Source organism: Tachyglossus aculeatus, chromosome 1, assembly GCF_015852505.1.
Source record: "Tachyglossus aculeatus isolate mTacAcu1 chromosome 1, mTacAcu1.pri, whole genome shotgun sequence".
Lineage (NCBI taxonomy): Eukaryota > Metazoa > Chordata > Mammalia > Monotremata > Tachyglossidae > Tachyglossus > Tachyglossus aculeatus.
The window spans coordinates 170,867,019-170,889,027 of NC_052066.1; the positions used below are offsets into that span (position 1 = coordinate 170,867,019).

The 22,009-nt window shown below is 42.2% G+C and overlaps 1 protein-coding gene across 9 annotated transcripts in view; it reads right to left on the bottom strand.

Moving 5' to 3' along the window:
• The window catches only part of TTLL5 (tubulin tyrosine ligase like 5), a 257,197-nt gene that overhangs the window by 158,719 nt on the left and 76,469 nt on the right, over positions 1 to 22,009 (bottom strand). For 7 of the 9 annotated variants that reach the window (XM_038741693.1, XM_038741817.1, XM_038741607.1 and 4 more), the window contains exons 13-22: positions 20,428 to 20,509; positions 18,318 to 18,379; positions 15,966 to 16,057; positions 13,664 to 13,705; positions 7,193 to 7,306; positions 5,148 to 5,239; positions 3,464 to 3,526; positions 2,420 to 2,458; positions 1,052 to 1,209; positions 71 to 326 (exon numbers count right to left, since the gene is read on the bottom strand). In XM_038741693.1, the coding sequence (XP_038597621.1) occupies positions 71 to 326; positions 1,052 to 1,209; positions 2,420 to 2,458; positions 3,464 to 3,526; positions 5,148 to 5,239; positions 7,193 to 7,306; positions 13,664 to 13,705; positions 15,966 to 16,057; positions 18,318 to 18,379; positions 20,428 to 20,509 (1,000 nt within the window). The remainder of the gene's footprint in view (positions 1 to 70; positions 327 to 1,051; positions 1,210 to 2,419; positions 2,459 to 3,463; positions 3,527 to 5,147; positions 5,240 to 7,192; positions 7,307 to 13,663; positions 13,706 to 15,965; positions 16,058 to 18,317; positions 18,380 to 20,427; positions 20,510 to 22,009) is intronic. The other 2 variants (XM_038741730.1, XM_038741773.1) reach the window with 2 other exon arrangements.

The following is a 22,009-nucleotide window of genomic DNA, read 5'->3' on the forward strand; positions in this document are numbered from 1 at the left end:
GTGCATTCATTTGAGTTAGGAATCACCTCTAATTGCCCCCTTGGATTACAAATTTGCCTTGGAGACTTACCTTAGATTTCCATTCTCCTGCAAAACTTGCAGCAAGCTCAATTTAGCTTTGGGTTCCTGAGGCTCACTTTCCTTCGGAGAGTTTTGTTGGGGTAAAGCTCCCATCAGAACCATTTTTACTGATGGTTTCAGGCTGACTTGACTTTCTACAAGGAACCTGGCAGCTTCATCTTGGGTCCTCTTTAATTCTTCATCTTCATTGTCTATCAACTCCTCTTCCTCTTCACTCCCCAGCTCAGATCTCAGGTGTATCTCAGCTATTTGGGTAATCATTGAAATAAGAATCATTTATGTTCCCAAAAAACACTTAGATCATTTTCCTATCTCTTACCACCTTCTATTACCTTGGATGATTGTCAGGGGTATTTATTAAGCCCCTACACTACCGGTTACTCTATTCCAAGTACTTGAGAGCGTCAAATAGAAATAAAAGAAATAGTCCCTGTCCTCAAGGAGATTACAATTGCAAATTTCTTTTGCTTCTCTTTGGCCAAAGACATGAAATAAAACCAATAACCCTTGGCTATAAGTTGAACAAAGACCAACACCATTCAGACTTCTACTTATCAACTTAATCTTTGGAAATACATACTGTTATTTTTCCCCTTATCCTAGCCTACTGCTGTGGATCTCTTACTGAATTTAATGTAGGACACAGTATATTTTCTTTTGTGGATGATTAAGCAACTAGCCCCATCTAACATGTATCAATAGTTTTTTATATATAAAGAGTGAGGCACTCACATAAAACTGAAGGGCAAAATACCAGTGTAACTGTGAATATCCGAGAACTTGCACAACTCAAATACCATGAAAAGAAAACTCAGAAATTTGCAGTCACCTTTAAAATTAGAAACCAGACCTATCTGTCTCATTAAAGAACTCTGCAGTTGTGATCAGAGAGGCTGCTTAAGGGACTGAACGACTCAACCTGGAAGGACGTTTGGCTATTTGAATTTGACTGCAGCCCGACTGTATTTACCTGAGTGCCTTGACCTTAACATTTTGGACTTGCCACGCTTTTGTCTGTCCTTTCGCATCTCCAGAGACAGCAGCTTCCTTTCATAAAGGGCCGCATGCAGTTTGGCCTTAGAGTTCACACAGCCCAGCCTCACATCTGTACCTCCATGAACAGCCAATCTGAAGACAAAGAAATTAGTCTTTGCATTCATTCATTCATTCATCCAATCGTATTTATTGACACTTACTGTGTGCAGAGCACTGTACTAAGCGCTTGGGAAGTACAAGCTGGCAACATATAGAGATGGTCCCTACCCAACAACGGGCTCCCAGTGTAGAAGAGGGAGACAGACAACAAAACAAAACATGCGGACAGATGTCAAGTCGTCAGAACAAATCTAATTAAAACTAAATGCACATCATTAACAAAATAAATAGAATAGTAAATATTTACAAGTAAAATAGAGTAATAAATCTGTACAACTATATATACAAGTGTTGTGGGGAGGGGAAGGAGGTAGGGCGGGGGGGATGGGGAGGAGGAGAGGAAAAAGGGAGCTCAGTCTCAGTTTGCACCTTTATTTCTTATCGTTCTTTCAATGCTGATATTCTCAAGAGGACTGGAACCAAGAGTCGGCTAACCTGCTCTAGATTACTATTAAAACCTTCAAAAAGAAATCCCTAGAAACCAAGTCCCCTTGCTACAGCCACACAAATATTCACATCTCCCCTCTCTGCAAGCACAGAAATATCCCTCCCCTCCAATCACACTCATTTTCAGAGAAAAGATGTCCAGAGTTTTAATTGAGAATTTGATGCTATTTGAGCTGGACCCTTTTTTTATATTTTATCCCAAAAGGAAGAAACAAATCTGATGCAAATACAGTTTAGACTGAAGCTCTGTGCATATTTTCATGTGGAAGCATCAATCCTCCCGGGGAACCCAATCTCTACAGCTCTGTCGCCACTGCCTAAAATAATGATGGCACTTGTTATGTGCTTACTATGTGTCAAGTACTGTTCTAAGTGCTGGGGTAGTAGGTACACGCTAATCAGATTAGACACAGTCCCTTTCCCACATGAGGCTCACAGTCTTAATTCCCATTTTACAGATGACATAACTGAGGCACAGAGAAGTTAAGTGACTTTCCCAAGGTCAGACAAGTAGATAAGTGGCAGAGCCAGGACTAGAACCCAGATCTTTCTTACTCCCAAGCCTGTGCTCTATCCACTAGGCCATGCTGCCTTAAAAGACTTTTCAAGAAGTGACCTCAGATCCCCTTCCACCAAATGGTTAGCTAGAGGAACAGGCTTCCATATGCCCTTCCCAATCTCCCCGTATTCACTCAATTCCCCACAGAAAATTTTCCTGTCCTGTCAAACCACCTACCGAATTCTCCCTGCCATTAGATCTCTTCGTGATGTTCCTCTATAAAAGGGGAGAAGACACAGGTTAGTGGGTTTCATTATCTCACTCAGGTTCTTTCTTACACTCATGCTTCTCTGTCTTGCACACACAAATAATCACATGGGTTTTTCAAAGGTTTTGAGAGCAGTTTTTTCTTTAAAAGTTACTAGTAGTGTTAATTGTGGCATTTGTTAAGCCCTTTCTACGTGCCAAACACTGGGCTACGCCCTATGGTACACATAATACAATCAGATCAGACCCAATCCCTGTCCTACATGGGGCTCCCAGTCTTTAGCAGATATTTATGTAATCACCATTTTACACGTGAGGACAGTGAGGCACAGAGAAGTGACCTGTCCAAGGTCACACAGGAGGCAAGTGGTAGAGCCAGGATCTAAGAATCCAAGTTTCCTGCTTCCCATTCCCATGCTCTTCCCACTAGGCCACAGTGCTTCCTCAATGGCTGAAGATGGACGGACAGATGAACTGTGGCACAAGGAAGCTGAGATGAAGACTCTGAGTACATTCACAAAGTAAGAGAATGGCATATGGCACTTAGTGGATACTGGCAAGGGATTGACCTCCACTTTTTAAGAGACTCAAAATATGGATAAACAGAAAAATATTCCTCCTTTCCCAATCAGAGAAATGTAGGGGCTAAGGTGAATTTGGCTGTGTTGTCTCTCTTTTCAGATATCCAAATTCTTAGACCTTCTGCGAAACAAAATGCTACACCCTCAGACTTGATATTGCCTTCTTAAATTCCTCCCTGCCACCTTCCTGAACATGGTATCCTTCTCCAACATGAACTTAAAACTGAATTTCCATCAGTTCAAATCAGGGAGTTCTTCCACAATGGATGTGAAGACTTCCCTCAGGAGAGATTTTCCTCAACGGTGTTTGCCACATAGTAAGCACTTAACAAATACCAAAATAATAACAATAATAATACTATTTACCCAGTGTGAGTCACAAAGTGAGCTGTTTCTGCAATTTTTGCCCCAACGATTAAAAAGGACCCTCTACCTGTCCTGAAAGAGGCGAGTGGCCAACATATAGTTCATTGAGGTCTTGTATTCTAGAAAGGACCTGATAAAGCAAATAAAAAAAGCATATTAAATCACCTTAGTTATGAAAATCACGAATCAGGCTCAGAGATTAACAGTTCCCTAACATTATCATCTCCACTCATCCCAGGTGGGTGGAGAAGGGGATTGAGAGCCCAGAACAGAGATGGCTCATAATGGCTGCAAACTTAAACGGTACCAGTGAAGGTGGGAGGTGGAAGTGAAAAGCTAAAAGATTCATAAGAGACAACTAGGGAAGGAAAGAAAAAAGGCAAAACACTTTCAAAATGAAAAAAAAAAAAAAACGCTGCAATTACATCCACAAGCAAGAATGATCTTGGTCGCCGTGCTCCTCACCTGAAATTTTTAACCCAGTTTCACCCTGAGAGTCTCAGATAGGTGATCTACAATAAGAATTCCACCCTGATATGAATATTTTGTGATGGTTTGTTTTGGTTTGGATATCTGGGATTTGAAGCTATTTGAAGCAGGATGCCACATACAGGGAGTTTTAAAAAGATACGACTGTGATGACTACAGTTTAGGGGAAGCCACTCAGAGGCCAGAGAAATTACAACACAGAAGGCATAATCCCTCTCTTTACATCTCTGGTAAGGTGGCCTTGGAATACTGAGCTGAAGTTGGGATCTACTCAGAATAAAAAAAATTCCAAATTGGACTGAGTTCAGAGAACGGTGATTAAGATTCTCCAAGGACTGATTTATGGGGAAGGATATGAACGGAACTTGGATATGTTCTATTCTATAATTCTATAAATAATTCTATTTATTCTGATGGCATTTATTCTGACGGAGAAGCAGCGTGGCTCAGTGGAAAGAGCCCGGGCTTTGGAGTCAGAAGTCCTGGGTTCAAATGCCGGCTCCGCCACTTGTCAGCTGTGAAGTCACTTAACTTCTCTGCGCCTCAGTTACCTCATCTGTAAAATGGGGATTAAGACTGTGAGCCCCCCGTGGGACAACCTGATCACCTTGTAACCTCCCCAGTGCTTAGAACAGTGCTTTGCACATAGTAAGTGCTTAATAAATGTTATCATTATTATGATACTGACACCTACCTACTTGTTTTGTTTGTTTTGTTTTGTTGTCTGTCTCCCCCTTCTAGACTGTGTGCCCCTTGTTGGGTAGGGACCATCTCTGTATGTCACCGATTTGTACTTCCCAAGTGCTTAGTACAGTGCTCTGCATACAATAAGCGCTCAATGAATACAATTGAATGAATGAATGAAAAGGGGGGGATGAACAGAGGGAAGGATAATCATTTAGGTAACTTGGAAAGGCATGAAAATTAGCAAAGGAAATAGGGGCATCTAAGGCCACACATATAAAACAGAAACAATTACTGAAGAATCCAAAGTATGGTGTCATGTATACAGGCTCTGAGGGAATATCTAACAAGGCCTTTTTCTCCACATTTTTAACTGCTTTCAGGGACAGGTAAGCAGATAAATCCAGGGGCAAGAGGGAAGAAAAACTTCCTTGGATCAGGAAAGAGAGTTTCCCAGGTTCAGGAAAATAAGCATCCCACTCTGGAACAATTTTTATCTTATTTCCCCAAGAAATAAGGGATTTATGAGTACCTGACACCCACTTCCTTAAACCCAAAGCAAAGAGAATTGACCTCACCCATAAATACCCCATGTTTCTGGTGTAGGAAATATACGAATAAAACCTCCGCTCCTCTCATTCTCCTCCTTCACCCGCCTCAGAACTTTGATCTAGGGTGAGAGAAAGAAAATACAATACAGAAAGACTGTGAGCTTCAGAGGGCAGGGGAGGTGCGTCTTGCTTCTGATGAATTCTCCCAAGTGCTTAGTACAGTGCTGCACATTAAGGAGGAACTCAATAAATGCCACTTGCTGAATGATGTGCATCTAGCTTTACTTCTATTTATTCTGATGACTTGACACCTGTCCACATGTTTTGTTTTGTTGTCTGTCTCCCTCTTCTAGACTGTGAGCCCGTTGTTGGGTAGGGACCATCTCTATATGTTGCCAACTAGTACTTCTCAAGTGCTTAGTACAGTGCTCTGCACACAGTAAGTGCTCAATAAATATGATTGAATGAATGAATGACTGATTATAAAACCAATATTAATACTGAAATAAGAATCCAGAAGGCAATGGAATTGAGGGAAGGACTGCGAGGCCATGGATATGGGTAATTAAGGGGAATGTTAAAAAAAAACTTCAGTCAAAGTTTTTCTTTACTAGAAAAAACATTTCCCTCAAATCAATCAATCAATCATATCTATTGAGCACTTACTGTGTGCACAGCACTGTACTAAGCGCTTGGGAAGTGCAAGTTGGCAACACATACAGATGGTCCCTACCCAACAGTGGGCTCACAGTCTAGAAGGGGGAGACAGAGAACAAAACAAAACATATTAACAAAATAAAATAAATAGAATAGATATGTAAAAGTAAAATAAATAGAGTAATAAATATGTACAAACATATATACGTATATACAGGAGCTGTTGGAAGGGAAGGAGGTAAGGTGGGGGGATGGAGGGGGGAGGAGGGGGAGAGGAAGAAGGGGGCTCAGTGTGGGAAGGCCTCCTGGAGGAGGTGAGCTCTCAGTAGGGCCTTGAAGGGAGGAAGAGAGCTAGCTTGGCGGATGTGCGGAGGGAGGGCATTCCAGGCCAGGGGGTCGACGGCAGGACAGGTGAGAACGAGGCACGGTGAGGAGATTAGCAGCAGAGGAGCGGAGGGTGCGGGCTGGGCTGTAGAAGGAGAGAAGGGAGGTGAGGTAGGAAGGGGCGAGGTGATGGACAGCCTGGAAGCCCAAGGTGAGGAGTTTCTGCCTGATGCATAGGTTGATTGGTAGCCACTGTTACTCCCTTTTGAGGAGGGGAGTAACATGCCAAGAGCGTTTCTGGACAAAGACAATCCAGGCAGCAGCATGAAGAATGGATTGAAGTGGGGAGAGACAAGAGGATGGGAGATCGGAGAGGAGGCTGGTACAGTAGTCCAGACAGGATAGGATGAGAGCTTGAACGAGCAGGGTAGCGGTCAGGATGGAGAGGAAAGGGAGGTTCTTGGCAATGTTGCGGAGCTGAGACTGGCAGGTTTTGGTGACGGCTTGGATGTGAGGGCTGAACGAGAGAGCGGAGTCGAGGATGACACCAAGGTTGCGGGCATGTGAGACGGGAAGGATGGTAGTGCCGTCAACAGTGATGGGAAAGCCAGGAAGACAGCAGGGTTTGGGAGGGAAGACAAGGAGATAGATATGTCTCCTTTTTCACTGTATTTCCAAGAGGCATTCCCCACTAATTTCCACAGTCCCTAGTCACGTCATCCCCAAACAACCCTCAGTCTTTAAGTATCGCACATACCCCATTTATCTATTCATTCATTTTTTATTTCTATTTCCTTATTTTTGTTGTGATCAGTAATCATATTTTTTCTTCAGCTCTACTATATGCCTGGTTTAAGACTAACAGGTCACCTGCAAAAGACAGACACCATGTCTCAACTTTTTGTGCACTATTCCAAGCAACTAGAACAGAGCTGATGAATGAAGTTGCAATTACCTTCTTTTCTAACCCTTTTCAGGGAAATAAATGTACATCTTGTGCTTGACACAGGCAGCACAATTTCTAAGGAATTTCCAATCATTCATTCCCACCTCTTCCATTTTCAGTTCCAAGAAAGCCAGAAGCATCTTACCTCTTCCATGGACAGTCCCAGCACAGAGCCACTTAACTTCCCTGGAATCTTCTCGCTGCCCGAAACCATCAGGTTTTTCAATTCTACATCGCTAGCAGAGGAGGGTCGGGAATGCTGAAAAAAACAATTTTCATTTTCCCTTTATTTCACTATTCTCATATATTCACCCTATGACTTTTTCACAATAGTCTTTCTTTTAAAAGTACAAATTCTCTGCTTCCTGGCAGCAATGGGCCCTATAACTCAACTTCCTGGTGTCCGGATGGCAGTCAGAAGAAAGAAAATGGAAGGAAGAAATCTAGATATCGTTTGTGAATTATCCAAAAAAAAAAACTCTCATCTCAGGGCTGCCCATTGGTTTGGAAGGTCAGGAAAAGCTGGGGATTTCTAAAGCCATTATTGACCAAGAGGCAGAGGTGAGGCATAAATTACAAGAACCAAGGAAATGTTTGAGAACAACATATCAAGAGGCACGGAGCTAAGATCTTCATAGTGATAACAGACTCCACTAAGAAAAGAGAAGCCCTAAAGGTCAGATGAGGAGGAATATTTCTGTTTTTCACAGAAATTCACAGAGGCTGCGGTGGTTTAAAACATTGGCTAGTCTCCTTTTCTAGAACACTTGGAAACGCTCAAAACTGGTCGACAAAGGTAACCAGGGGAAGTCAAATCATTTAGAGAATGGTAGAACCCCTAGATAGCTTAGAGCATTGGACTAGATTAGGAAATTGGCAGTAATACCAAAAAAGAAAAAACCTGGCAACTAAGACACAGATGAGCACATGGATAGGTGAGTGAAATCTTTCTTACTAGATTCCCACAAAGGGCAGTCTTTACCAAAGAGAGCAATAACTGCTTTTGCCAACAAAAAATGCCCAATGGCTCAGAAACAACATCAGCAGCAAGCTCTATGGAGTGCTCAAAGAGAAAATTATTTCCTGATATTCTGGAGGAACAGAAGGATGAGGAACAACTTGAAGGAGGCTTGTAAATTCCAGACAAAGCAGTTTCTGTGGAAAGATACCCTAATAGCCAAAGGACAACATTAGGGATTAGGGAGGAGAGTTTTAGGATTGGATGAATGCAGATGATCTTTACAAATAATTTTGATTTCAAGTACAGGTGCAAAGTAAAGGCTGCTACTGGTAATTCTTACCAATGAATAAAGGCACTGTGAAAAACAGAGGGCTTGCATTAACAACAGTATCCCTAGTACTTAGAACAGCTTACAGCAGTGCTTTGCACATAGTAAGCACTTAATAAATGTCATTATTAGTAGTAGTAGTAGTAGTATTCGTGAAGAAATACTCTTTAATAGAAGTGACTAGTTAATATCCTGACAGCCTTCCTACAGGCTGCATGAATGCCCTAAAGACTGAGCTATCAACCCTTTTTAAGTTGTTAAAAATTAGTCAGGAAAAGGGGAAAAGGAGTATTCTCATAACCAGAGTGATGAAAAAATGCAGTTGAAATGTACTAAACGAGGCTGCTTAAATGGAGTTATCTGCAAAATAAGGGGATAAAAATGAGTATTAATAGTCACAATGTATGCCCCCAAAGATGAATCTGGAAATTAGAAGAATACAAAAGTATTTAAAGGAATTATCCACTGGAATAAGTGAAACCAAGAAAGATAATCCAGATAGGAGGCATGTCATCATAGATAAGCACAGGAGAGCAAGAAACAGAAAGCTGATAAAAGTAATGACAATGACAGGTACTTGGAAAGTAAGGATCTTGGTGAAATACTAGATCAGGATTCTAGAAAAGAAAAAACTAAATTAGCTTTCTGGAAAACGTTAGAGCAAGGAAGAAAAATAATTCCCATAGTCAACTGCTGAATTTGAGCAAATCAGTCAAGAGTTATGCGGAGCTGTGGTGAACAAATAGTGCTACTGATTACAGGACTCAAGAAAATTCAACATTTGGAATTGAAGGAAGATTCTTAATGTAGACAGTGAAAACAGGAGCTAAGCCTCTCAAAGTTCATGAAAATTTAAACTACCCCATTACTAGTCAGTCACTAACTATAGCTACATATGCATTCAGAAGATCACACTGCCACGCAAACCAATTTATGATTCAGAAATCTACTCAGAGAAGAAGCGCTTACATGGCAAATGACTATTGATTAGGAAGAACTGATTGGGAATACTTAGCCAAAAAAATAAACTTAAAAGCTACCTATATACAACACTGTAAAGCACACATTTTTAAGTCCTGGGTAGTGCTTAAAAATAATGAAGAAACCTGTTGAGTAGCAGGCAATAAAAATAACGTAGATTTCATCAATATCGAAGATGCTAGAATATTCTAAAAGACAGCATAATTAAGGTGTAAAAATAACAATCTTCAAGTGACAAAACATGCAGAGAGCAGTGGAAATTCACAAAGTTTTTGGCCAGAGACCTAACTGTAAAATCACTCGCAGTAGAAACAGAGGAAAGTCTACCCAAATAGGATGCGTCTCTCGAAGGAGGAAAGAAAAAGTATGGACAGGAAAAAAGAAGAATGAATCAATGCTCCCAAAAGGCTACAGAAAGATAAAGTAAGACAGATATATCAGGGGCAAAAAATGAACTAGAAATCAGTCTAAGACATTATGGGGGTTTGGGATTAACGAAAAACTGAACTGCACTCTTGAAGCTACAAAAATAAACTAAGGGAGGTTCGGACATTTAGAAAATAAAGAAGTCCACCTACTATTAAAAAAGAGATAAAGTACTATCTGTAAATTCAGAACATACATCAGCAGGTCTGAAAGACATTCATGTTGAGTGCTAAGGGAATTTGCTTTTAAAAAAAAAAAACTTACCAAACCACTTACAATTAAGTTTGAAAAATCATGAAGAACTGGGGAGGTACCAAAGGACTGGTAAAAAGCAACTGTGGCACCAGTCTTCAAAAATGGTAAGCAGAATGCTCCTGGAGAATATCGCCTGGTAAGTCTAATTGAAACCCTAGTAAAATAATGGAACAAATATTAAAGGAATAAAATCTGCAAGCACCTAGGGGCTAGTGGATTCATGAAGAATATGTAACTAAAGGGATTCTTTTTTTAATATATGGTAGATAATTTTGCAGAAAATGATAAAATCCAAGGACAAAGGGAACATGGCAACTGTGACATATCTGGATTCCAGAAAGCATTCGAAAGCCTCACAAATTTGAATTTCCCATTACTCTATTCCCAACTGGCTTACGTGACTGTGACATAAATGGAAACCAGTTAGGGGATCATAACCAAAAGGGAATGATAAACACTATTCAGTCATGTTGTAGGCTACTTCAGGGACAAGCAAAGGTGCAGGAGTATCTGCATCTTCACTGAAGGCTGGAAGAAGTAGTAAATCAAGTCTGCACAGTCCACACTTGACAGCAAAACTGAGAACTACGACTCATAATGGGAGGTTTCAGAAATACCACCATCTCATCACCATGGAGAAGAAGGACGATAGAGGAAATCAAATTGACACAATTTTAAAAATGCAAACCACGGCAATTGTGGAGAAATAATCTGAAACACATACCTAGTGGGAGGGAGAAATCTGGAAAGATATAAAGGCTCCAGAGAGAACATGGGTAGTACAGTGTGGTAGAGCAGTAACAAAACAAAAAGCCATGAAACCTAGTGCTAAGAGGTAACATTCTTCCCTATCTGACTCTAGATACTTGGACATTTTATTATCCAGTAAATGCTGTCAAACTAGAGTGGTTGAGAGAAAAGCGATACAAGTGAAAAAGAATCCTCACATACAAAGAAAGATTCACAGAATCATATGGGTAAAAGACGGGTGAAACAAGATGGCAGATTGTCACAGGGGCAGGGTGCGAGGAAGGGGCGATAGTCGTCAAATACCATGGGGCTAAAACACCAGGGAAGCAGGGGAATGCTCCAAAGAATACAACCAGGATTAATGAGATGAAAAGGAAGACAGAAAAGTTAAAGCTAAACACCAAGAACACATCTTTTAGTATGACACTCGGAAGGCTGTGGAAATCTAATCATTGCCTTATGAAACATTTAGACCGTAAGCTTTTTTGGAAAACAACAATTATTTTCTGAACATCCTGTCAACACTTAATAAATTTTAATTTTGTATTAAGAGACGTTTAAAAAGCTATAAACCAACCACTGAAAAACAAACTCAAGAAACCAAGTTGGACTGCTTCCCAGGTTATGGGAAATGTAACCCAACAAGTCATTTTCACGTCTAGGGCTCATGGCAACTGTTGAGTTAAGATGGACATACAAATGAGGAACATTAGTTCTAGGGTTTACAACTCCAGGCTACAATCTCTCCAGGATATGTACTGGAGGGTATTGTTTACTTCGTACTCCCAGGCTCCACACTAAAAACTGTGGGAGTTATTCTCACAGAAGCTGAGTGCATCACAATCTGCTGTTACCAAAGGACCGCAATCAGAATTAATAAGTTTTGCTCCCCAAACCAAAGATTTATGAAAAGGGAAATTCAGTCAATCAATCAATGGTATTTATTGAGAACTTACTGTGTTGAGAGCCCTGTATTAAATGCATGGGAGAGCGAAATATAACAGAGTTGGTAAATACGTTCCGTGCCCACAAAGGGCTTACAATTTAGAGGGAGAGACAGACATAAATATAAATAGATGGTGGATATGCACGTTAGTGCTGTAGGGCTGAGCTTGAGGAGAATATCGAATATTAAAAGGGTAGAGATTCAAGTGCATAAGCGACACAGGAGGCAGAGGGAGTTGGGGAAAAGAGAGTTTAATGGGGGAGACACTTGGAAGAGATGTGATCTTAGTATGGCTTTGAAGGTGGGTAGAGTGATGGTCTGTCATCAATGGAGGGGGAGGAAGTTAAAGAATCAGCAGCAAGACAGAAGAGCTCAAAGTACAGTGAGTAAGTTGGTGTAAGAGGCATGAAGTGTGCGGATTGGGTGGGAGCAGAAAATCAACAAGGTGAGGTAGAGGCAGGGTGAGCTGATTGAATGCTTTAAAGCCAATGGTAAGGAGTTTCTGTTTGAATAAATGCGATTGAATGAATGAATGAATGCAGAGGTGGCTGGGCAACCGCTGAAGATCCTGGAGGAGTGGGGAGCCTTGGGCTGAATTTTTTTTTAGAAAAATGATCCAGGCAGCAGAGTGAAGTTTGAACTGGAGTGAGAAGCCCCAGCTGTTACTATATAAGAACAGAGATGAGCACATTTTTGGCCACAGAATACACACAACTGTGCGTGAACACAGGTTCGCACTACATATTTTGGATAGAACGTGCCGGCAGAATGAGGGAACATGTTTCCAAACAAGCTCATCTGCCTGGATACAATGCAACGAGGAGTCGCAAGAAATGACTATGCACCGGTATGTGGTGTTGGCGATGGGGTGTGTTTTTCTTAACTCCGGGATCTGGAAGAACAGAAGCCCCACAATGTAGGAGAACCAGGTATGACACCCAGAGACCAGTTTAGAGCTGCCCATTGTGTATGGGCAGGGTCTACAAAACATGGGAGACAGTGGTAGCAGTAATAGTATTTAAGGGCTACTGTGTCCAGAGCACTATACTAAGCCCTGGGAAAGAATACAAAGGTGAGATATAGACAGTATATGTGCAGGAAGCAGTGGCTCTCAAGTGTGGCCACCAGATTATTTTTGTGGGATTATCAGCAAAATAGTCAAAAGAATTTCACTCCTCAAGAAGTTTTTTTACACCATTTCCCTGTATATCTCAAAGCGCAAACCATTTATCATTATTAGCTTAATAATTTACACACACACACCCCGGCATGCCCATCCTCAATCTACTTCAATATCTATCTCCTCCTACAGGCTCTAAACTCCTGGTGGGCAGAGGCAGCATCCTACAATTCTGTTGTACTTTCCCAGGTGCTACAGTAAGCACTCTATTATTATTACTACCCCTGGTCGATTGATTAGACCAATTTTTGAGATGGATTAAACTGCAAAACATCATGTTTACATTGTCCAATCTTGTCTGTGTATTAGGAAACATAAACAGATTAATATTTATTATGAGCCTGATCCCGTAATGACAGTTCTACGACCCAGGAAATGGAGAATCTGGCCAGAAAAGGAATCACAGATAATAGTCTTTTGTTTCCTAGGGGAGCACAAAATCTACAGACCTAGTTTTCTCTCTGCTGTGCTCTTCATTCCATATTTATCCCATATTGGCTGCCTATAGGCCCTCACTCACCCTGGCCTTTGAAAGGAAAAGATCTATTTAGCCTATGAAAGGAAACGTGCATTTGGTATCTTGCCTAAAAGCTTTAGTCCTGTGTCTTATGTCCTTGTAACTTCTGTTGTTTAATATCTCCTCTATGGTGAGTTGGTTATTTAACTTTAAGGGCAAATGAAGGATGCAGTGTTTGCACAAAATACGTACAACAGAATAAAGCTGCTTGGCTTTCCAATTTTGAAATGGCGATGAAGGCACAAAGAAGCCCCCAAAAGGCCAATACTTACCAGTCTGCTGTGTGTTGGTCGACCCTGTGCAGTTACTGGACGCTACAACAGACAGACAAATGAAATAAAACCTTATGCTTTCCTGAAAACCCTAACTTTCTCCATCCCCCATATCCCTGTTCTCAAACTTCTAGAATCTTGAAAATGACCTATTATCAAAAGGCGAGATTTACAGCATGCACAAGATGACTGGATGGTGAATGGAGTTCTGAACTCTTCATTGCATATGGTCTTCCGTCACGCCCACTGCCTGCTTTGGGATACTGAAAACATTCCTCAGGCAGTTTGACACTCAGATAAACTCAAGACATCATGTCACAATGCTCACTCTCCTAACATATTGAAATTTGATATGACCACTGGGCCAACATTACATCTAATTTGGTCATATTCAAAGCTCAATTCTTCAGACACACATGTGCCTGGTAAGCTGAATGTGCAGGAGACAAACCATGGTCAGCAAAACAGAGAGCAGATACTCTAGGATGCTCAGAGTTCAGCTACGACAAGCTAATTAGAGGAATCATATTCTCAGAATGGAGCTCAGTGGCAACTGCTTTAAAGAAGTAAAACTCTTTGTGATAAGACAAGAAATCTAGATGCCCCTGGTGTTGAACTGACACTGCAGGAAGGAGAGGAAGCAAAAATAACCAAAGGTGGTGCTTCACACCTTATAAAATAAAGCCTCCATCAAACTCCCTATTTCTCGGTTTAATTTCTCATCTATTATGATGCCATTAAAACTGGTAGAAAACTGGTTTAACTATGATCCTTGGGAAAGAATGCCCTACAGAGTAATCAGCCGTATTAAAAGTCTCTGAAACATTCAAGATGCTTCAATCCTCAGGCCTTATGCCAACCTACAAGAACTCCTCAGGTTTTGGGGGGACTTGCTGAGAAGACAGATTTTGCACCAGATGCATTTGCTTAGCAACAACAACAACAAAAAAAATGAATCCAGCAAAGCAACCATCGGGAGTCACTTATCCTCCCCTTTATGTCCTGTTATCACTCTGGTAAAGAGGAAAAAAATAACGGAGAGAGCTACATAGAGTGGGACACAGGGAAACAGACTGTGGGCTGCTACAGTGTTACGGACTCTGAACATGTTCAATAAACCTAGCTAAAAAAGCAAAGGGAAAACAAAGGAAACACAGAAAGAAATAAAGGCAGGAAGGTCAAAAGAAGCACAAACACACACAAACACACACACACACACACACACACACACACTCAGATGCATTCCCACAGAGATGTAGAGTGACACTAAGACCAAGATTAGAGTTAGACATAGACAGAGAAATAGGAAGCAAAATAGTTTCCTTGAAAAAGGCACTTTCTCTTGATCCTACAGAAACTCAGATAATAACAGAGTACATCCATGGGGGTCCTAAACTTGACTTTTCCTAATGATATTTAGGCCAGAAATAGAAGATGGATATTTGGAGAAAATCAAACTTCCCCGTTTACTCTGCCCCGTCTGACCCTTATTTGAAAAGAAGGAAGAAAATGTTGCCCACGTTTTATGGAGAAGCTTGGTGTACAGAGGAAAGAAATCAAGAACTTTGTCAAAGGGAAGGGTGTCACCTTCCAGGATCTAGGAAACACCAGCTCAAGTCCACAACTCCCAAATTTAAATAAGGAGCTAAGAATAATTTCAATGAATCTTTAAACCTGAGGCCCTAAACAGAAAGGAAACAAAAGAGCTGTAGGAACTTGAACTGACATAATGCCTCTTCCTTCAAGGATTCAACAACTCTTCAAACAGTCACACTTATCTTCACCCCACCTCCACGACGCAAATAGCTGGTGGGAAACGGCACAACCAAAAGACAGAGGGAGTAGATTCCAGGTTTTTGTACTGGCTTGGTATGAGCTACTGCTTTCAAGATAAACTCTAGGTAGCAGATGCCAAATGAAGGCATCACGGTACAGCCTTCAAGAACAGGAGAGGGGAGAAATCCAGGAAGAGAGAAGAGGGGAGGCATTCATTACAAAATCAAAGGACAGAAACAGTAGAGGGGATCCAAACTCTCGAATCAACAAGAGAACTTTCCAACTAAAGGCCAAGGCTGACGATAACTGGTTGCCAAAAGCTTTGCCTGCATCCCAAGAGGCCCTCACAAGAGCCTTCTTCTTCAGGTGGCCCTCCAGGGATCGGCACACCATACGTACTCGACAAATACCGACGGCTGATTGATCTCTGCACCTCGCTTGAGGACTCATTCGGGTGCATTCCAGTTTGAGCTGGCTTCTTCGCTTGAGAGCCTCCAGTGGGTTCCGAACTGCTTAATTTACTTACCTGAGGTTTCTGGAAGGGATTTCGCTTGGAAGCCTCATAGGTGGGATAAGCTGGCCGGCCTGAACGCTGGACAGGATCTTGGCACACAAATCCTTAGTGAGGAAACAGGGCACCATTAGCACCTTCGATTTTCTGGGAAATCTGCAAGCCTCACTGCACATTCCCTTCTGAACTTCAAACTCAGAATCACTGCCAGTACAATTATTTCTCTCCCCAACCCTCAGTAACAACCTGCTTTGGCTACACAGGTCCCAAATGCCAGGAGAGCAGCTGAGAAGGAAGACCCAATAGGATTCAATTCTAGCTTTCTCAGGGTTATTGGTTCCCAGAGTTACTCTCATTTGGAATGAGGCATTCAAGAAAATCAATGAACTTCAAAATTAAGATGCAAATCTCTGAGTGTATATTTGCTCTCGCCCACTCACACCAGAGAAATAAATGCTCTTTTCAGTGGCTTCCTGGATGACTGAAGAATAGTGTATCTTTCACTGGGGCCGTTTGAACGAAATCTGCAAGAGGGCCTTCTCAGCGCTACATAATCTAGTTTCCGAAGCCTGAGGACATAACTTAATGGAAGTTTCCAAAATTGGCTTTGGGCCTCTAGAAACTGGGTTTTAGTTGGTGTCTAGTTATCAACTGATGGGTTCTCTCGCCCAACAAAAATAGGCCAACTGGAGCTTAAAGCACTCACTCTTGAACTAATGTGATTTGGACCTCCTTAAATAAAGATGAGTTTGCTCTACAGTTTGTCCACTCTATTCCCCTTTTCCTTTCATTCATAACTGGTATCATATTGCCTAGGCGCTCCATAAATAACCACTGATTGACCGATTGATTCCCTTTTCATATAGGGACGTCTTTATGAGCCAGAGTTGGGGCTTTTTTAACTGAATTTATTTAATGAGGATGGATAGCTATTAAGACCAGGGAGGTGACTCAATCACCTAGCCCCCTCCTACCTCACCTCATTACTCTCCTACTGTAGTGGAGAGTACTGTACTTACTCCTACCCAGCCCACCCACTTTGCTCCTCTAATGCCAAGCTTCTCACTGTTCTTCAATCCCACCACCGACCCCTCGCCCATGCCCAGCCTCTGGCCTGGAATGGCCTCCCTCTGCCAATCTGACAATGATTCTTCCCCCTTCAAAGTCTTATTGAAGGTACATCTCCTCCAAGAGGCCTTCCCTGACTAAGCCCTCCTTTCCTATTCTCCCACTCCCTTCTGCGTCACCCTGACTTGTTCCCTTTTTTTATCCCTTCTCCCAGCCTCTCAGTATTTATGAACGTATCCGCAATTTATTTATTTATATTAATGTCTGTCTCCCCCTCTAGACTGTAAGTTCATTGTGGGCAGGGGTGTGTGTCTGCTTATTGTTATATTGTACTCTCCCAAATGCTTAGTACAGTGCTCTGCACACGGTAAGCACTCAATAAATACGACAATGAATGAGCGAATGAAAGGTCTTTCTGAATAACAACATAGCCTCTGTCTTCTTCACGACAAGAAGAGATCTTCATTAAGCCTGTCCCTTTCAGCATGGAGGCTAACTGTACCTTTTCTAGCTGTTTGCTGCCCTTACTTATCATGAGTTTGAACATAGTGTGGGTGGGGAGGTAATGTGCCTGTTTATTGCTATACTGTACTCTCCCCGATGCTTAATCCAGTGTTCTGCCCACGGTAAGCACTCAAATACAACTGACTGAATCACAGTTTTAATTTTCATTTCAGGTGAGGCTGGAAAAGGGGAGACACAAACATAGAATTCTTGCATTTCTGCAAAAATATTCCCTAGGTTCCATGCTTCCAACATTACTCGGAATCCTTTAACTACCTTTTTTTTAAGGCTATTCGTTAAACATTCACTATGTCCCAGGCAGTGTACTAAACGTTGGGGTAGGAGACTGTGAGCCCACTGTTGGGTAGGGACTGTCTCTATATGTTGCCAACTTGTACTTCCCAAGTGCTTAGTACAGTGCTCTGCACACAGTAAGCGCTCAATAAATACGATTGATGATACAAGCTAATCAGGTTGGACACGGTCCACGTCCCACATAGGACGCACAGTCTTTATCTCCATTTTACAGTTGAGGAAACTGATCCACAGAAGTTAAAAGACTTGTCCAAGGTCACACAGCAGACAGATGGCAAAGCTGGGATTAGAACTCAGGTCCTTCTGAATCCCAGGCCAATGCTCTGTCCACTACGCCGCACTATTTCCATAAAAGATGGCAATTATCTAAACTAAACAGACAATGTAGACCAGATAGACTCACGGAAGTAGTCCATGACTTGAGAATATGGAGATTTTGGCTAATATTAACGTGAACTCAATTCAGGGGAAATTACTCACCTACAACAGTGAACATATCTGAAATCATACTGGCTTTAACCTTTAGGTCCAGAGGTGAATCACTAGGGGAGTGGGACAAGGGGAGGAAAAAAAAGAACAGAAAGGGAGATAGTCATGATTTTACAGCTCGTTGTGGGCAGGAAATATGTCTGTTATATAGCACTCTCCAAAGCGCTTATTACAATGCTCCACCCACAATATATACGACTGACTGATTTACACTTAAAAGGACCAACTGCTTCCATAATCAATCAACGGCATTTATTGAGTGCTTAATGTGTGCAGAGCACTGCAGTAAGTGCTTGGGAAAGTGTAATACAATAAGGCTGGGAGATGCAATCCCTGCCCACAACGAGCTTATAGTCTATGGGGGAAACAGACAATTAAGTAGATTAATGATGGGGGAAATAGTAGAGTACAAAAATACTTACAAAGGTATCATGGGATTGTGAACTTGTGGGCAGGGAATGTGTCCACCAACTCGGGAATATTGTATTCTCCCAAGCGCTTACCATAGTGCTCTGCACACCTTAAGTGTTCAATAAATACGATTGATTGGGGGACTCTCGAAGTACTTAAGGGGTACAGAGCCAAATTCATCATTGACAAAATGGGGAGGGGGGATGGGGGAAATAAACAGCCAACTCTGGGAAGGCCTCTAGAAGGAGATACGATTTTAGGAAAGATCTGAAGGTGGGGAGAGTGGTGGACTGTTGGACATGAAATGGAAGGGAGCTCCAGCGAGTTCCAGGAGAAGGTGGGTATGGGGTTTAGTGACGAAAATAGATGAGATCACAGATATTATCAGCAGGTTCCCCTGAAATTGTGTTATCAGGGAAATAAAGATTAATGAAGAGTGGCATACAAAATGCAGCATAATGTCTGGAAAATGAAGGGTTAGTGTAGGAGTATGAAAAAAGAAGTCAAGGCAAATAAACTAAAGATAAAGATTCAGAACTGAGAGACTTCTCCAAAAGAGAGGTTCAGCTTTGAGATTTCCATGCCCAAAACACCTCTTCCCACAAGATAGCATCAAACCCTGGGTGGTCTTCAGCAAAATGATCCCAGCTTCCCTTCAGTCATTCAAGAAAGCTCCCAACTAAGGAAGCTCGGGTTCCAGCGGGAGATTTGAGCAGAAATTTACGTTTCTGGTTTCTGTCTATAAAATGCCTTAAGAAGGAAGCAATGACGTGCTTTCCAAATGAACTGAAGCCGCTTGAAATGAGGGGGCCGTCTTCAGAACTGGCACTACAGGGACTGCAATCCAGCAGCCCTACGGCCTTCGGATGGTCTGAGGAGATAATATGCTCAGAATCCTGGCCCTGGCAAATGAACAGGAGGAAGAACCACATGCCAGCCTTTTAACTTATTATTATTATTATGGCATTTGTTAAGTGCTTACTATGTGCAAAGCACTGTTCTAAGCGCTGGGGGGGGATACAATGTGATCAAGTTGTCCCACCTGGGGCTCACAGTCTTAATCCCCATTTTTACAGATGAGGTAACTGAGGCTCAGAGAAGTTAAGTGACTTGCCCAAGGTCACACAGCAGACTTGTGGTGGAGCTGGGATTCGAACCCATGACCTCTGACTCCAAAGCCCGGGCTCTTTCCACTAAGCCATGCTGCTTCTTTTAACCTAAGCTGAACCTTCAGAACTCCTACACAATTAGGAGCACCTGAAGGAGGAAAAAAAAAAACAGCTCTTTCTAAACATCTAAACATCTATGTTGCCAACTTGTACTTCCCAAGCGCTTAGTACAGTACTCTGCACACAGTAAGCCCTCAATAAATACGATTGATTGATTGATTGATTGATCTGGAAAACAATTGCTTTGTTTGTTAGAAACTGTGAGGTTTCTATTCAGTTACACTCACCCACACAGTTAGTACAGTGCTCTGCACACAGTAAGTGCTTAATAAACACCACTGACGATGATATATTCCCCATTCCGCACTCTCCCACATGTGGAAGTTCCACCCATCAGAATGAAAGGCCCTAAGGAAATCTGCCAAAAAAACAACCAACGGAAAAACTGAGCCTCATCTTTCTTGCACTGAGGGGACAGGTAGGGTTTTGGTGTCCCTGGTTTGGAGACGAAATTAACTTACCAGGCCAACGAAGGAGACAGATTTACCTCCAGCAACCAAGGTTTCAGAGTCGCATCGATGAGGACGTCAAAGCCATAGAGCTCTAGAAACACAAAGTAATACACAACATCACTTTCTATTTTGCAAACTACCGTCAGGTCCAAGTCTGCCCCTCTGTGTCAGGGGAGGACTAGCTACCTTAAGTCCAGACTACATATATTTAAGTACGGGTGATGAGTGGAACAGGGGAAGGGAGAGAACCCAAGTCCCCCTGGACACATCACGAGAACACGACACAGAGCACAATCTAAAGAAACCAAGGGCTGGGCCACGGGTGACAGACCAGGGTGGGGTGGGACACAAGCACCACCAGTGATTCTGCTAAAAGTGAAGTCACTAATGCTTTCCTCCATCATGCCACCCATCAATATGGTTGATCCACCCTAGTGAGGGAGAAATGTGGGCAGGAACACAAGCAGCTGCTCCACAGGGAATGATTCTCTCTTGATGAAACGGGTGCACCTCGCTTCCAACAGAATAAAAAAAGATACCCAAGGAGGCTGCTTCCCCTTCCACGGCTCCCAAAATGCTTTGTTGTGTCTTTGGAGCCTCAGAAAGCCCAACTTTCCAGATATGAATAGCTTAAATCCAGCAGGAATCTAGCCTTGGCAAGCAAGATTAAAATTGCCTCGGGCTACCCAACAATCAATCAGTAACCGTGTCCCCAACCTCAAAGGGATTACATTCTAGTGGGAAGGCAGACACAAAAACAATTCAGATAAGTGGCCGGAGAAAAAGCAGAAACTTCTTACTTTGGGCTTCAGGGCACTCCGGCGGGTTTTGTCATCACACATATTGGCTGCCTTCACTAACAAGTCTGCAGCTCTTACTCTTCAACCCTCTCAAACACATCTTTGCTGTACCATGCTTGAATGCCCAGCCTTTAGTGCCTCACTCACGTTCTTCTCCCTCCTTTCTCACCTCTGTCAGATCTCAGTTCCCCTCATCTTCATCTCCTCCCAGAAGCAGCGTGGGCTAGTAGAAAGACCTTAAGGTCTATGTGTCAGGAATAATGATAGTTATCATAATTGTGGTATTTGTTCAGCACTTACTACATGGCAAGCACTGTACTAAGAGCTGGGGTAAAGACAAGATAAGCAAGTAGGATACAGTCCTTGTCCTTTATAGGACACTCAGTCTTCGAAGCTGGAGTGAGAACAGGTACAGAAGAGGAGACTTGGATTCCAGCTCTGCCATTAACCTGTACTGTGACTTGGGGAAGCAACTATATTTCTGTGTGCCTCAGTTTCCTCATCTTTAAATGTGTATTAAATGTGTATTCTCCATCCCCTTTTAGATTGTGAGACCCAAGAGGGACAGGGGCTATATCAGATCTGTGTATTTTATATCTGCCCCTGCACTTGATACAATGCTTGGCACATAGTAATTTAACAGAAAACACCATTTTTATCATTATTTAAGCCCTCAAAAAATCCCACGTCCTCCAGGAAGCCTTTTCCAATTAAATCAGAAACCTCCAGCTACATTACTCCAACTAGCCCTCCTCACCTATGCATTTATTCCTCTCCTCAGCACTCACGTA